The 17689-nt window shown below is 36.3% G+C and overlaps 1 protein-coding gene and 1 non-coding gene across 2 annotated transcripts; both read left to right on the top strand.

Moving 5' to 3' along the window:
• The first annotated feature begins 13333 nt into the window (after positions 1-13333).
• Positions 13334-14670, top strand: Rps20 (ribosomal protein S20). Its single transcript, XM_046428566.2, has 4 exons — positions 13334-13492; positions 13745-13844; positions 14077-14150; positions 14451-14670. The coding sequence occupies exons 1-4, from the start codon at positions 13490-13492 to the stop codon at positions 14631-14633; spliced, it is 360 nt and encodes a 119-aa protein (XP_046284522.1). The 5' UTR covers positions 13334-13489; the 3' UTR covers positions 14634-14670.
• LOC124082183 (small nucleolar RNA U54) lies at positions 13939-14006 on the top strand. Its single transcript, XR_006848294.1, has one exon. It is a non-coding gene; the product is annotated as a small nucleolar RNA U54 (small nucleolar RNA).
• Positions 14671-17689: the final 3019 nt, after the last annotated feature.

Raw genomic sequence — 17689 nt, 5'->3', positions numbered from 1 at the left:
AGAGAGTTGGGTAGAAAGAAATATATGTTGAAAATACTTTGAATATTCCTCAACTACCAAACATCAGAGCTTATCAGCACAATATACTGTGTAGTGTTAGCTGTTTCTCCTTGAGATTTCATGGCTGACTGGGACTTGGGATTGGCTGTATTTACCCAGCATTGTGAAAGAATACAATACTGCATGTTGCTAACCTGGGGAAAGGTTACAAAACCTCACAAAAGCACCACTCTATAGACCAACCCTTCAATCACAATGGAATTTGGGGGACATAATTAAATCATATCCAAACTATAGCAACATATTATCATGAAATATTAAAACAGTGGGGACAATGGCAAAGTCATACAAGTTTCCAGAAGTTAGAAATAAAAAATACTAGGTCATAGGCAAAAGATAAAGATGCTAAAAGACAATGGAGGCCACTGAATCCAGAATTCTGAAGGAAAATCATTTCCAACTTAGAACTCTATACCCTGCCAAACTGTTGATTCTATGTGTAGGTTGACTAAAGTCTTTTTCAGATATGCATGATCTCAAAAGTCTACTCCTGTGTTCCCCGTTTCAAGAAGCTACTTGAGATGGTATTTCTCCAGGGCAAGAGCATAAATCATGAAAGAAGAAAACATGGGATCCAGGAAACAGATATAACTCAACAGAGAAACAAAGAGAATTCCCTAAGATAAAAATGAACGAGGAACAGAGACTGTCAATTATGGACCTGCACAGATTAGAGCAGTCCCAATGACTCAAAGGAAATGAAACTGATGAATCCTTATTTTTAATTTTTTTTTTTGTTTTAATTCATTATATGTGACAGTAGGATGCATTTATGTACTTTGATATATTATACACAGATGGGGTATAATTTCTCATTTTTCTGATTGTACATGTTATAGAATCACATTGGTATAAGGTGGGAGATGGCGGGGGGTGGGCACTAGGGAAGAATCCCCGTGTTTTGAGTGGATTGAAAAAATGTTTCCACAATTTGAAGAGAATTTGACATTAACTTAACTGGAGCCCAGAAAATAACAAAGCAAAGGAAGCAAAACATTTATTAAAGTGAGGAGAAACTAAAAGTTTGAGCAACAAAAGAAAAGCAAATATCACACAACAAATGGTACAAAGTAAAATCGCTTTATATAGATAAAATGATGCAACATTGTTGATCCGACCAGAGTTTCATTCAATGTAACTATGATGAAAGGATGAATGGAGGTGAACTGAGTCGATGTACTAAGGATGAGAGTGGGAAAAAAAATTAAATCTTCATTTTCCAAAAAGGAAAGGTAATAGGTCATGCCTTAAAACAAAAAAAACAAACAAAACAAAAAACCCAAGAAGTATCCACATAAGCATACTACTTGGAGATGCAGTTTTATATACCAAAACCAACAACAGCAAGATGAAGTTTAAAATATCCAGGAGACTCCGAGAGTCTTGGTCTGGCATCCTTGAGGCCTGCTTTTTTTTTAATGCAGTAATCCTAGTGTCACTATCTGACTCTTTAATGTTCATGTATAATTGATAAAAATTAAAACTAAAATTTAAAAATAAGAAAATTAGTATATGTGCGTGTTTGTGCATGTGTGTGACTTAGGTAGGTCATAGGGAGTATTTCAATTTTTTTCTGTGAAATGAGTTTTAAGAAACACTATAAAAGAGATTGAATATTCTTCTTGATTACCTTGATATTTGTTAATCAACTCATTATGTAAAAAAACCACACTTTCTTGACAAAAAAATATTAAAATAGTACAAGCGCCCTCAAAAGGGAAAATTTAGAGGATGAAACAAGACACACATTGAGCTCAGGAAAGCAGAGGCAGCTGAGAAGAACCAAAGTAAATTGAGACAGCTTCCTGCACACTGCTGAATAGGGCGTCCGATTACAAAGAGGGAAAACCTAAAGGTCTATGGAATAATAGAGCACAGCCAGAGGAAATTTAAAGAGAAAGGAGGGAAGAAAAAAAAAAAAAACTTGAGGGAATAATGGCAACCAATGCCAGAAGCATGTCCCCTCACAGAGGGGTCAAGTTACAGAATTTTCCTGACTTAAGAACTGGAAGTAGATTTTCCCACTTTCAGGAACAGTGAATCATATTAGAACACATTGTACAGTCCGTCTGACCAAACATTTGTCAAACATTGAGTAATCTTTACTTTAAACCCTTAAGAAATTTGGATTCTGCCACAAAACAATCTGAAGAATAAATTGTCCAAAAAAAAAAAAAGGCAAAAAAATTAACCTGTTGTTCTCTCTCATATTTCTCAAATGTAACAAGGATCCTACTAGTCTATATGGTAGATCATACAACTGCCATTAATGGTCTATTGGAGTGTATCTTTATTTCATAGTCTCCTGCTATTGTAACTTGAGCTAGAATGATTCAGCACTGGGACCATTCCGTATAGAAAGTCAGCTGAATTTAGGTTTCAGTATTTGGTTAGTGGATTGGTGAGGATCTTATCTTTTGACTTTCTTGTCATCCATGCTTTGGCTTTTCTAGTATTTGTTAACACCTCATTAGGGTGTTAGAAGAGAAAAGGGGGCAGATACATTTAATAATTTATTTTTCTAAGAAGACCACTATCACATATTGTCTCTAATTAGATTTGAAGACTACTTCTAGGCTCTACTTCTTTGAACTCTACCGACTCTTCATGTTTTAAGAATTCCTCCTTAGGCAACAAATTGAATGATAACACTGTGTGTGTGTGTGGGGGGGTGAGTGTGTGTATGTGTGTGTTTTAACTTTATACTGAGAGTTCCAGAGTCAACCCAGAAGTTGGAACTCACAACTTTAGGCATTAGTGGGGTAGCAGGAAGATGTCATTGGAATTTTATTTGTACAAAGCCTCAAAGATTTCTTATAAACAATCTCTAGAAAGTTGGGTTAATAGTTGGGCCCCACATCTCCATATCCAAAAGGCAACCAGAAAATAATGGCTTCTCCTTGACTGAGGAGGAGGTGTATACGTGGAGAAGTTTCCCTGAAGAGAATGTCAGAGCAAACTATCTCAGCTTACCAGGGGCTGAAGGATCTTTTAAGGCCTCTCTGGAAAATGACCAGTCCAGAGGGTGTAAGGTCCTAGGAACAATTAAAATGAAACAGGCACCAGGGGGCGCTGCTGGCCTCAGCTGATCTCTGGAGTCCCCTCAAAAGGTATCCTTTTCTCTAATTCTGCAGATTTAGGGTGGAAGATGTGGACAAGCGAGAAGATGTCAGGGTGGTTAATGTCTCCTGGCAGAGAGAAAAGATGGAAGGCATCAGGAGTCATCTTTCCTGATGGCTGCTGCTGTAGCCTGAGGAAACAGAGGCTGGGTGTAGTCATGCTTCTGTCTGGGAAAGTTGAGGAAACCCAAGAGTGAATAAACATGCTTCCTGTTTTCAAAGAGCTTCTAGCCTACCACCATTAGTTTTACTAAAATTATATTTTTTCCAATAAATACTTTACATACCACATACCAAAATCACTTCCAGATGGATTAGAGAGCATATGTAAAACTGGAAGAAAACAGAATTGAGAAGTTATTATAAATTTGGAGAGAAAGAATTTCTAAGCAAAAAGCAGTGGAAAACTGTACAAGAGACTGCCAGATTTAATTACAAAAGAAGATATAACCTGAATATTAAAATATGAATAAAGTACAGACAAGAGACTGAGAAAAATACTTGGTTAAAATGTAACAACAGGTCCATGTTTTTATTATACAAAGAATACATACAAATAAAAATGAAGAAATTAATTATGCTCTAAAAGAGAAGGGGACAAAAATATTGAAAAGTAAATTCATAGCAAGGAAAATGCATTTAGGAGACAAACATGGAAAACAGGAAGATGTCATCCCAAAAGTACTTGAAAACTTGCACATTAAAAATAAGGGGCTCTTGAAAAAACACAAATACATGCACAAAATTCTTGATGCTAATTAAGGTGTAGTAAAGCTGGATCTTCCATACATGGTTAGTAACAATGTAGATTACTACAACTTTTGGGAAAGAACTGCAGTCTGGCAGTCTGTCAAGAACCTGAAAAATGTTTATGTTCACTGACTCAGTAATTATGCTTCTGAATATCCATCCTGTGAAACACTACCCAGTAAACGTTTTAATTGATGAAACAGTCACCAAGAGCTGTTTATTCTGGAAAAAAAAAGAAAAGAAAAATGCCCCAAAATATTAAATCAATTAGAACAATCGATTCAAAATGTTATGATGATTATGATAGCATAGAAATGGCTACTTTACAATGCTAAATGAATGGGGCAGAGTACAGAATCATCTATTCAGTGTGATTACAATTTGAAATTCAATAAATTTTTCTTTAAACATCCATAGAGGGCTGAGAACAGGTAGAGCACTTACCTAATATGTACAAGGTCCCTGGGTTCCATCCCTGAACCACAAAAGGAAAAGGGGGAGGAGAGAGAGAGAGAGAGAGAGAGAGAGAGAGAGAGAGAGAGAGAGAGAGAAAAGAATGAAAACAAAGTTTTGTTTGTTTGAAATTATCTGAGGAACTGTGAATATCTCTTTTCATTTTTTAAACTTGTTTTCTGATTTCTATAAATCTTTATCATATAAACACCTAGGTAAAAAATAAATGGCCACAAAATTACTTGTGTCTGTATACACTAATATTGAACAATCTGAAAGAAAATTATGAAAACAATTTCATTTATAATAACATCAAAAAAGAACAAAATGCTTAGGAATAAACTAAACAAGGAAGTGAAAGACTTTATACCACAAGAAAACACTGATGAAAGATGATAAAATAGGTATTAATAAATGGAAAGATATTCTGTGTTTATAGATATGAAGAATTAATATTGTAAGGATATCCATATTGCTCAAAGAAATCTACAGATTCAATGTAATCCCTATCAAAATTCTAGTGACAATTTTTTGCAGAAATGGAAAATTTTATTTGAAAATTCATATGAAATCTCAAGAAATCCTGAAGAACCAAAACAATTTTGAAAGAGTTAAGTTGGAGAACTCACAGTTCCTGATTTTAAAATATATTACAAAGCCACCTTAATCAAAACAGTGTGGAACTGGCATAAAAACAGACAAGAAGACCAATGGAACAGAATACAGAGGTAGGACGTAGGGGGAACCTTTATGCACATGGTCATGTTATCTTCAACAAGGAAAAGACTCATTCAACAAATGTTGTTGGGCTCACTGTACATCCCATGTGAAAAGATGAATCACATAAAAAAATTAACTCAAAATGGATTAAAGTTCTAACAATAAGACCTTAAACTCTAAAACTCCTAGAAGAAAATAAAGGGTGAACACTTTATGACATGGGATTTGGCAATGATTTCTTGGATATAACACCAAAAGCAACACAACAAAAGCAAAAATGAACGGATGGACTAACATTGCACTTAAAAATTTTTGTGTATCAAAGGACAGAATGAAGATAGTGAAAGACAACCTAAGGCATATATTTACATATCATACCTCTTATAAGAAGACACCCATAATTTATCTACATGAGTATCTCCATATGTCTGTTTCTATATTTAGATAGATGATAGATATAAAACTCCTAGAACTCAACAATAAGTAGGCTGATTTTAAAATGAGCAAAGGACTTGTAGAAACATTTCCCTTAAGAAGATATACAGTCAACAAGCGTATGAAAAGATTCTCAACATTACAGATCATCAGAGAAACACAAATCAAAACCACAGTGAGATATCACTTCACACCAATTAAGATAATCACTATGAAAATAAAAACAAGGTTAGGATGGTACAGTGGTACTAAGCTCAGTGGTATAGTGCTTGATTAGCATGTGCAAGGCCCTGGGTTCAATTACTAATACGGCAAGTAAATAAATAAATGAGCAAAGTAAATAAATAAATGAGTAACAAGTGTCAGCAAGGACTTGGAAAAATTGGAACGTTTGCACTGTTATGAGAATGTAAAATGGTGAGTCACTATGAAAAACAGAATAGCAGTTTCACAAAATTAAAAATAATATTATCACATGATCAAGCAATCTCACTGCTGGATATGTGGCCAAAAGAATCGAAGGCAGGGTCTTGAGGAGATATTTGCACTCCTATGTTCATCACAGCCCTATTCACAATAGCCAAGAGGTAAAAGCAATCAAAATGCCCTTTAAAGGTGAATGAATAAGCAAAATGTGGAATAGAGAGCTCAGAGCAATGAAATGGAATAGAGAGCTCAGAAACAAATCTCAGCATATATGTTCAAATTATTTTCAGCAAGGGAACCAAGACCATCTCATGGAAAGCAGAGTATTCTTATCAAATAATGTCAGGAAAACTGAATATCTATATATACAAAAGACTGAAGTTGGACCCTTATCTTATACCGTATACAAAAACAAAAAGCAAGCAAACAAAAAGACCCCTCAAAACAGATCAAACACTTAAGCATAAGAACAAAAACTATAAAACTCCCAGAAGAAAACAAGCAATCAAAATGTCCATCAAGGAATGAATGAATAAGCAAGTGTGGTATCCAATGGAATACTATTCTACTTTTAAAAGAAAGAAAATTCTGTCACATGTTACAACATAAATGAAACTCGAGAACATTATGTTAAGTGAAATAAGCCAGTCACAAAGGGATGAATCTACTTATGGGAGGTATCCAAAGTAGCTGAACTCATAATTAGGATGTGGGTTAATAGGGGCTTGGAGGAAAGGGGAATTATTATTTAATGGTATAGAGTTTCACATTTGCAAGATAAAAATTTCTGGCTGTCTGTTTTGCAACAATACAAATATATTTAACACTACTAAACTGCACACTCAAAAATGGTTAAGATGATAACTTTTATGTTACATTTTTATTATAATTAGAAGTCAAAAATAAAAGGCTATGGGGCTGGGGCTGGGACTCAGTGGTAGGGTGCTTGCCTAGCATGTGTGAGGCACTGGGTTCTAATCTCAGCACTGCATATAAATAAATAAAATAAAGGTATAAAAAGCAAAAACAAAAAAAAATTAAATTGTTCTTATTTAAAGAAAAGGTTTTTGAGAGTTGTCTCCACTTCAAACTTCAAACTTCTCCAATACTCTCTTAAAACATTTCATATAAATATTCCTTTGCTGCTTCCACTTTATAAAATCGGTGCTCAATTTACTTTTGTTTTTCTTGTTTTTAAATAATAGCTTTATATGATTCACATACATACCATTCACCTATTCAAAGTATGCAATTCAGTGGCATCCAGTGTATCCACAGAGTTGTACAGCCATCATCACAATCAATGTTAGGATGTTTTCATTACCCCACCCCAAATTCCCTGTACTAGTCACTCCACTTGCATTCCTCCCACCAGCCCTTAAGCAATCACTAACTACTTTTGTCTCTATAGAATTGCCTAGTCTTGACATTTCATATAAATGGAATCATATAATTTATAGTCTTTTTTAACTGTCATATTTCACTTAGCTTAATGTTTTCAAGCTTAGACTCTGTTGTGACATGCATTAGTACTTAACTTCATTTTATTTCCACTGTATAAATACACCACATTTTATTTACCTATTCATCAGTTGATGGATATTTAAGTTGTTTCCATCTTTTGGCCATTATGAATAATCCTGCTATGAACACTCAGATACTCTAAGATTTTTGTAGACATGTTTTCATTGCTCTAGGGTATATACCTTGGAGTGGAATTCCTGGGTCATACAGTAATTCTATTTTAGCATTTGAGAAACTGAAAAAATTGCTTTCACAAATATCTGTACTGTCTTACATTTCAACCAGCACTGTATGAGGGTTCTCAGTTTCTCCACATCCTTGCTAACACTGTCAGATTATCTGTCTTTTGAGTTTTATGTAGCCATCTTGGTGAGTATAGAGTGATATCTCATTTTGGTTTTAATTTTCATTTTCATAGTTAATAATGTTGAACATCTATTCATGTGCATATTAGGCATTTTTATGTTTTCCTTAAAGAAATTTCTACTCAGATTCTTAGGCTATTTTTAAATTGGATCATTTGTTTTCATCAAACTGCCAGAGTTCTTTATATATTTTCTATATATAGGTCCCTGATAAGATATGATTTTTCAAATATTTTCTCCTATTCTGTGGGTTGTCTTTCCACTTTCTGAGTGTCCACTGCTAAACAGAAGTGTTTAATTCTGATGTTATCCAATATATATGTTTTTTCCTTTTGTTGCTCATGTTTTTGGTGTCTTATTTAAAAAACCATTGGAAAATCTATGGTCACAAAAATTTATGTTTTCTTCTACAGTTTAAGTTCTTCATTGAGGTGGTAGGTCCATTTTGAATTGGTTTTCTTATGGTGTGAGGTAGGGGTCCAACTTGATTCTTTTGCATGTTGTTCCAGTATCATGTAGAAAAACTATTCCCTCATCCCCTTATTGTCTTGGCATCCATCTTAAAAACCAAGTGACTATAAATGTGAGGGTTTATTTCCAGACTCTCAATTTTATACCACCCATCTAGTTATACATCAGTCCTAATGACATGATTACACTGGATTGCTTAACTTTCTAAAGAGTTTTTAAGTCAGGAACTGTTAGTCCTTCAATTGTTTTGCTTTTTTCAAGATTATTTAATAATTTCCATATGAGGTTTAGGATCACCTGATAATTTCTGCAAAGTCAACTCTGGGATTTTTATAGGGATTGCATTGAATCTGTAGGTTAATTTGTAGCATTATCATCTTAACAATATTGAGTCTTCCAATCCCTAAACATAGGATGTATCTTCATTTATTTATGTCTTCTTTAATTTCCCTCAACAATGATTTGTAGTTTTCAGAGTATAAGTTTTGGACTCCTTTTGTGAAATTTACTTCACTATTTTATTCTTTTTGATGCTATTATAAATGTAGTTGTCTTAATTTTATTTTTAGAATGTTCATTGCTTGTGTATAGAACTACAATTGATTTTTGTGTCCTATTACCTTACTGAACTCATTTGTTAGTTCTAATAGATGTTTTTAGTGTATTTTTTCGGATTTTCCATACATGAAAATAATCTTATGTACAAACTAGAAATAGTATTATTTCTTCCTTTACAATCTTGATCTCTTTGGTTTGGTTTTCTTGCCTAATTGCCCTGATTAGAACCTCCAGTACAATGTTGAATAGAAGTGCCAAGAGCAGACACCTTTATCTTGTTTCTGATCTTGAAGGGAAAAGCCTTCACTCTTTCACTTTTGAGTAGGAAATTCCTACTTTTCCTAGGGCAGCTTCCTAGGGCAGGTTGCTAGGGAGGAATTTGCTAGCAAGACAAGTCAAAAACTGATTCATTCTATTCATGGAAGTGACATTCCAGCACTTTTGCCAAATTCTAGTATTTGAAAGCAAGTCACAAGCTCCCATATAGAGAGAATTACACAAGGCCTGAAATAACAGGAGGTGGGATCATTGTGGCCATGCTTGAACCTATCTACCACACAAGAGCAAGTGGCAGAATCAGTGTATGAGGAGGGCCACAGATTCAATCTTCTCATAAAGAAAAGCAAGTGGTGGACATGATTTCTAAAATGTGGTATTCATTCTATACAACATGAAAATCACAAGCCTAGTTAGAGTGACTGAGAGATATGAATATCTCTAGCTCCTCTGCATGAGATCAGGATCACAAAAGCGTGGCAATAGAAATCTTCTGAAAGTCATCTTAGAGCTAGGAACCCACACTGTGTAGTAGAGGTAGACGGGTGACTTTCAGATGTATGCAGGCCAGAGAGGAAGAACAAGAGAGGGAAGAAGAGGAACTAGGGTGCCTAGAGAAGACATTCAACTCCCACCCCCAGAGAATTCTGTGAGCTCTGTGGTTAATTATGACTAAAAATTGTCAACCTAACCCGTGTTCCAGATGATTCATGCTTGAAAAAAGATCTTACTGTGTCCCTCATTCTTTTTTTCATTGTTTACTTTAGTAAAATGATTTTTAGAAGCAAATAGAGTTAACCGGCCTTGGTTATTCATGGAACTTCAAACAAAAGAATGATTGAGTTAAAAAAAATGGGCAAACTACCTCATAATGGGGGCACTTAATAATTCAGTAATCTCTGATTTCAACTATAGTGGTTTCTTTATCTGCAGTTTTGCTTTTCAGTTATCCATTGTCAGTAATGACAAAAAAAAATCAAAAAATATTAAGTGGAAAATTAGCCAGGATCACCTAACACTTCTCCCAATGTGTCATCCAAAGGGCATCAGTGACCTAATGCTATGCCTACTTCATTCAGCTCACTTCATCTCATCACATCAGCATTGTATCATCTTACATCATCACAAGAAGAAGGGCAAGAACAGTACAGTAAAGATATTTGGGGGAGGAACCACATTCACAAACTTTTGATGCAGTTTCTAATTATAATTATCATATTTTACTATTAGCCTTGCTGTTATTCACTTACTGTGCCTAATTTATAGATTAAACTTCTTCATAGGTATATCTGTATGTATAGGAAAAGGCATAATATATATAGGCTTCTATGCTATCTGAGGTTTCAGGCAACCACTGGGGGGGGGGTCTTGAAACATATCCCCTCCAGGTAAGTGGGGAGTACTGTATAGTGAAATACATAAAGTCCTTTAGGACATGTTGGTTAACATAATAGGATTTTACTTGTCTCAGATGTAATGCCACTACTAATAAAGATGGGCCCTAAAATATCTGAGAGTGCAGCACATGGGTTGACTGTGGAGCCTAAAAAAAGAGACAGCATGGATTCAAACACTGGCTTTTCCTGGGACCTTGGACAGATTATTTAGCTTCATTTCATGAATCGAGTATGAATAACAGTACTTGTCTCCGGGTGTCTATATGAAGATCGAGTGACTGAAGAATACTTCTGACAGTGCTGGCTATCACAGGATGAGTAGTGTTCTCAGTCCTCACGTTTCATCCTAGGAAACCATGAGAAATCACCTCCGTTGTCCATTCCCTGACCAATACAAAATGGGCAATCACGAGAGAAAGTTTCAAACTTGCACCCACTTTTATTCTTAAATTTCAGACTGAAGAAATTCAAACATTGAAAAATTATATTTATATCCAAAATTCAAAATAATATAATGTCTAAAAAGACTGATCCACACTCATGTGACAACTTGCCTTTGTTAATTCATTCATAAATCTAACCATGAATGAAATCATTTCTATGGCTGTAAAAAAAAAAAAAAAAAAAAAAAAAAGTGTAGGATGACACTGTCATTGCAGCAAAATACCAGTAGGTGGCCATCTACAGACCCACCCTGCAGTATACAGGTTTTATAAGATTAGTAAAGAAGAGCTACAGAGAGAGAGAGATTGAAAGTATATGTTTCATAATGGTTTTAGTAATATTTCTAAAGTTAAAATCAAATAAATATTTAATTTATTGAATTTTTATACTGCTGGGAGAAATATGTTTTGGGGTACAATTTTCCCAGAGAGCAACTTACTTAATTTAAGCTTAAATATTTAAAAACTTATTCTTTGATTAAGTCATCCAGTGTACAAGAATATCTAGTAATTATGTGATGCCAACGAGGAGCTAAAAGATTGATCTCTATAACACTGCAGATCAATGGGGCAGAGTAGTTGTGTCTTACAGGAGACATTTGACAATGTCTAGAGACATGTTTGATTCTCACAACTGGAAGGAAGGGTTATCTAGTGATAGCTAGTGGGTAGGAGCCAGAGATGTTGCTAAACATCCTACAATACACATGACAGCCCCCCAAAACAAGGAACTATCCGCCTCAGAATGTCAATTGGGTTGATATTGAGAAACCCTAATCTACCAGCATGTACCTTATGGTATTGTTCATAAGAAAGAAAAATGGAAAAATGTCTGTAAATAGAAGACTGGTTCAACAAATGAAAGAATCATCTATATAATTCATGATGACACTGTCATGAAAAGAGATATTGCTCTAAGTATATTTATTCTGATAAAACATTATGTGACTTGAACTGTACATAGGGCAGGGGCCCATTTTTAAAAGATACTTACATATCTGCAGATGTAAACAGTGGTGATCTCAGAATGATGGAATTACGCACCTTTTTATTTTTTGCTACTGCTAATTTCTACTTTTTCCTTCAATAAGTAGCTCACGTTTGTATGAAACGTGAATGTCACTGTACACCTTCTCTGAAGATCTACATTCAACTTTGGTAGTAAATATAGGGGTGATTTTTCATATCCCAGGGAGCTAGGCAATTGCATTTTTGTCTATTTGTTGCAGATAAACATATCAATAAGTTAAAGCCTAAAGATGTGAGAGATAGCTTCTAAAATAAGGTTTTCAGATTTTTAGTGGCACATTCTACCAATAGAATAGTTACAGCTAATAGTTTACATTAAAAAATATTGGAACTAGAAAGTATGCAAATTTTAACATTAAATTTATTGTTAAGTTGCAGCAAACCCTAATGTGTGTGTGTGTGTGTGTATTTTTTGACTCGAACAAAACAAAACCGAGTTATTACTCAGGTTAATTTTACCACCAAGCAAGTAAGTCAACACTATTATTTGATGAAAGTTTCAGATGTAATTTACCCACAAGAATCAGAAGAGGAAAAATTGGAGAAAGAGCTCTGACGGGAGAGAGGTCAGTGCTGTGTCCCTCACCTGTTCGGTGGGTCTGAACAAATACTTCCTTTCGCTGGGAGTTTCACCTGTAAAGTAATATGAGTTTATCTCCTCTTCCTTCTGTCCTGTATCTCAGCCCATCTCAGCCAGGGCTTGGTGTCTCAGGTCTGTAACCCTGGCCACTTGGGAGTCCGAGGCAGGAGGATCCCAAATTCAAGGCCAGCCTGGGAAACTTGGTGAGGTCCCTGCCTCAAGATAAAAACTTCAAAAGGGGGTTGTGGCTACAACCAAGTGGCAGAGGGCCCCTGGGTTCCCTCCCCATACCCGCCCACACACCCAAAGTAACAGATCTAACTCGTCAGACTCATTTTTCTAAACGCCGCGTCAGTTACTAACTCAGAAAAGTTACTAGTTCACACAACAGTTAGTTGGTTGGCTTTGTATCAGAAACAAAAATTTGCACTGCAGAAACCGCAGGGGTCGTTTGCACTTTTAGCCGAGGGCGAGGGAGAACGCCCCAGAGGTAGTTTCTCAGGTTTCAGCGTCGCCCGTCATTTCTGCCAGGTGGCCAGAGGACGTGCGTCGATACGTGAGCCAGGACCCAACCTCGAGGGGCTATGGCTCCTCCTGGACAGCAGGGGGCGACCGCAGGCGCACTTTTCCCGCCAGCTCTACGGGTTCTCTAGCCCAGCCTGGAGCGGTATCCTTTTCAGCGTGCGTAGCTATTCCGCTTCCGGGGCTTGAGAAACCCGGATGCAGGTGGTCTATAAAATCGCCACCCGAGCCTCCCGACGTTCTTTTAGAGAGCGACGCGGTTGTTGGTGCGGAGGAGCATTCCTCTACCCGCTTCTGCTCCTGACTCACCGCTGTTCACTCTTGCCGAGGAACAAGTCGGTCAGGAAGCTGCGCCGCAACCATGGTGAGCCGAGGAACCGTGAAGCGCGGCTTTGGGCGGCAGTGGGACTCAGCCGTGGGCTGGTGGAATGCTGGAGTGGTTTCCGGGATCTAGGAGGCAGCGAAAGCCTGGTCTCACTTGGCCGGCATAGGGCTTCTGCTGTGGTGTGGGATCCGGGGATGTTACTGGTGAAACAATGGAGAAAATCTGAGGTTTGAGTGTTTTTTTTTTTTTCTTTGCTTACTTCGTTTTTTTATCTCGTATGTGTGATAACAGGCATTTAAAGACACCGGAAAGACACCCGTGGAACCAGAGGTGGCGATTCATCGAATTAGAATTACCCTTACCAGCCGCAACGTGAAGTCGCTCGAGAAAGGTGGGTTGAATCGTTTGGGAGCGAGGCATTTGGAGGAAAAGCAATGTATTTGGTTTACTGTTCGACATTCGTTGCTTTTCGTACCTTAAACCGTTGGCGATGAGGAGATACCTACCGTGTTGAATTATGGTGATAGTTTTTATACGCTATTCTGAGCCAACTTAGATTGAAGTTTCTTAAACGGGTTTTAATTGATTTTAATGAACTGAGAGGTGCATGTATTTCCTTGTAGTGTGTGCTGACTTGATCAGAGGCGCAAAGGAAAAGAATCTCAAAGTGAAAGGACCTGTTCGCATGCCTACGAAGGTAAAATAAATAACAGGAAGTAGTTGTTTATGGATCCACAGATTCAAATAAAAACTGGTGGAATTAGGTTTGTAGCGTCTAGTGTTTGAAGTGACAGTCTTGGGGTACAGTCTGGTCCTTATCGACACAGACTGTAAAGGGCGGGGTAAAAACAGTTGTATTTTTAAATAGTGGTATCTGGAAACCTGTCACTGTAAAAAAATAATGCCTTCTCAAATGCACAACTCTACTTCCAAGTACTAATTTGTCCAGACATCTCAGGGATATGCAAAAAACACTTGGTTTTGTCTTTTGTTGCAGACTTTGAGGATCACTACAAGAAAAACACCTTGTGGTGAAGGTTCCAAGACATGGGATCGTTTCCAGATGAGAATACACAAGCGACTCATTGACTTGCACAGCCCTTCTGAGATTGTTAAACAGATTACTTCCATCAGTATTGAACCAGGAGTCGAAGTCGAAGTCACCATTGCAGATGCCTAAGTCAACTGTTTTAATAAATTGATTTCTGAAAACAAAACTGTATTGATTGTGCAGTTCTATGAAACATGGTGGCTCATAACTTTGGTTACATGTTGGAAATTTTATGCACAGCATCAATCCCTATTCTGATTTATTGGTATGGGGTGCTTTAATCTAGGAAAAAGCTTTAGGGGGATTCTAATATAAAGCTATAGTGGGCAGGTAGTAAATTGGGAAAATGAAGAAATAATTTACAGTCCTGGCTTTGCCGGTTTGTTGGTACTTAATTTTCAAAATGTTTGGGAATCGATATTGGTTATGTTTTGGATTCCAGCATCTATGCTTATCAGTGGATATCCTTAAAAAAGAAATGATTTGCTTTTTTTAAACAGTGACATTCAAATCAAACCTTAAGCTGAAATTCCTATGCACATCCAACTGTGCTCAAAAGTAGACATGTCTAAATAGCTCTTTCAAACCAGACTTATTAGGGTTTCAAGTGAAATAAATCTGGAGCTATGTCATAAGTTACTAGACTTAAAAAATTCAATTTTTTACTTTTTTAATATTTGTTTTTAGTTGTAGTCAGACATAATACCCTTGTTTTATTTATTTTTATGGTGCTGATTATTGAACCCAGGGCCCCCTGTGTGTGCTAGGCAAGTGCTCTACCGCTGAGCCACAATCCCAGCCCCCCAAAATTCAATATTTTTTTTTTTAAAGAGGGAAAGAGAATTTTAATATTTTTTGTTTTTGTATGTGGTGCTGAGGATCGAATCCGGGCCGCTCGCATGCCAGGCAAGTGCGCTACCGCTTGAGCCACATCCCCAGCCCCAAAATTCAATATTTTTAAATGTGAATTTGAGCTATAATTTTTTTTTTTGTTTTTGAGATTAGCTATAACTCAGTGGATTTCAACAAATTATCAGCTTGAGGAATAGTCAAAACTGAACCATAACTATTTCTGGAAGTTATGTGATATGGTGTAGTTAGGTTCCTGAGGAAAGCAATGACCTGGTTTTATTAGAAAACTTGAACTTGGTTAGCTCTTCTAGAAAAAGTGAAAAAGGATTCTCATTAATCAAAGACCAGGAATCAAACCTACAGATAGGTACCCCAATTTTAAGCAGTATGGAGTGCTAGAGAGCTCAGTTAGGTCATTTTAAAAACTTAAATACCTTGTTATGGAAGGTTCTCAAGTAGATAGAGACTTGGTTATATTTTTCTTGGTATTGGGGGTTGAACCTAGAGCCTGTTAGGCAAGCAGTACACCAGTGAGCTATACCCCCAGGCCTTTTGTAATTTTTTAAGACAGGTACTCAGTAAATTGGCTGCTCTTTAACTTTGGTGTCTTGCCTCATCCTTGAATAGCTGGGATTAAAGGCATGTGCCACCATGCCCAGCAGAAGCAGCTTTAACAATGTTCAGTATATTACAATATAGAAAGTGATGAAATTTGTTCAGTCTCCTAAGAACTGATTAAAAAATCTTAATTCCATGGAAACACTTAGCCACTTAGAGCCAAAGTAGAATGAAAAATATTTCAGTGAATCCTAAGATAACAGTTTTACAGCTTCTATGGAGTTATGAGTTTTTAGCAGTTGAATTTCTTCACAAATAGGTGAAGGAGTCGGATTAAAGCTTTAGGTAATACTTTTGGAATCCTGTCAGTTAAAATACACCACTTAAAATGTTGGGAACTGCTGTTTACCAATTTCTCAAAACATTTAAAAATGCATACTTGGAAACAATCCCTGCAGGGGTTAGGAGTATAAGAAAGGAAGGATGGGTTCAATTGTAATGATGCCCATTATATATAAATCTGGTTTCATTTTTTATTTAATTGGTGCATTATGGTAAAGATGAGATTTGTTGTTACATCCTGGTACATGCACACAATTTAACAATCTTTAGCCAGTATCATTCCCCAGCACCTGCCTCTTGCTTCCCAACTTCTGATCCCTTTTCTCTACTGATCTCCCTTTGGTTTCATGGGATCCTTGACCCCTCCACCTTTCTTTTTCCTCTATAGTTTACACATTTGAGAGACAGCATATGACCTTTGATCTTCTGTTTGTCTTTGATGTTCTGTTTGTCATTAAGGTCTCTAGTTCTATCCATTTTACTATAAATGGCATAATTTCATTTTTCCATGGATGCCCAGGGTTTTAGAACGTTACAGGTTTTTGTATGGAGGAGGAGTTAAAGGAAGGTTTAAAATGGGAACCTCTCTAGTCAGTCACATTAGGATTTAGAATACTGCTTTGCTTTTGTTTTAGAAATATGACCTAGCAATTACCATGGAAACTAAAACCACCGTGACTGTTCATTGCTGGATCAGACTTCTTAATCTGACGTCCTCAGAAGATCTGTGTGTGCTCTGGATGGAAAATGAATAGGAAGAAGATGCAAACGTGAAAAGCCCTGGTATGCAGTCAGATTGTTCCAAATTTAGTTATTTGGGTGTAAGTTATTTGATGACTTAAGCCTTGGTTTTTATGTGCCAAATGAAGATACTAATAGTTATCTATATTAAAAGCATATATGCTATCTCGTCTCTGGGAGACATTTTACAATTAAATCATGACTAGTTTTCTAAAGGCATGAATTTCTTGTACTTGGACCTTGGTTCCCATAGGACCCAGTGTACAAGCTGACAAGTGGTATTGGGTTAAATTGTAAGTTTATTTTTGAGATATGTATTTGAATCTCAATGACATGGTCTTTCTATCTACACTCTCCTTCACATAGAAGTGACGAAGCAGGCCCATCTCTATTAGAGAACCGTGTAAAGCCAAAGTTTTATATTTTGAAAGTAAAAGGAGCTAAATTAATCTTTATTTCTTTCATCTAAGAATAGTATATTTCACTTTCATAGCAAATTAAATTCTCATAATGAGAGAATTGAATCCTACATTTTGTTCTCTAAACATTTATTTTTGATTTACATATTATGGTTATTTTTTTTCATTCATTTAAAAAAATCCCACCTCCCAAAATATACTGTGTTCTAGTTTACTACTTAGGTATAAAAACCTCTCTCTTTAAAACAATACAAATGATACAATATTTTTAAA

This window comes from Marmota monax, unplaced genomic scaffold (genome assembly GCF_021218885.2).
Source record: "Marmota monax isolate L192 unplaced genomic scaffold, Marmota_monax_Labrador192_F-V1.1 WCK01_AAM20220418_F8-fsc00044, whole genome shotgun sequence".
NCBI classification, from domain to species: Eukaryota; Metazoa; Chordata; class Mammalia; order Rodentia; family Sciuridae; genus Marmota; species Marmota monax.
The sequence above is the reverse complement of the archived record's forward strand: the minus strand, read 5'-3'. Positions and strand labels throughout refer to the sequence as shown.

Coding starts and splice junctions, on each gene's coding strand:
- Rps20 (XM_046428566.2), top strand. Junction 13,845..14,076: donor CGTGAAGTCGCTCGAGAAAG/GTGGGTTGAATC, acceptor ATTTCCTTGTAG/TGTGTGCTGACTTGATCAGA. Junction 14,151..14,450: donor CTGTTCGCATGCCTACGAAG/GTAAAATAAATA, acceptor CTTTTGTTGCAG/ACTTTGAGGATCACTACAAG.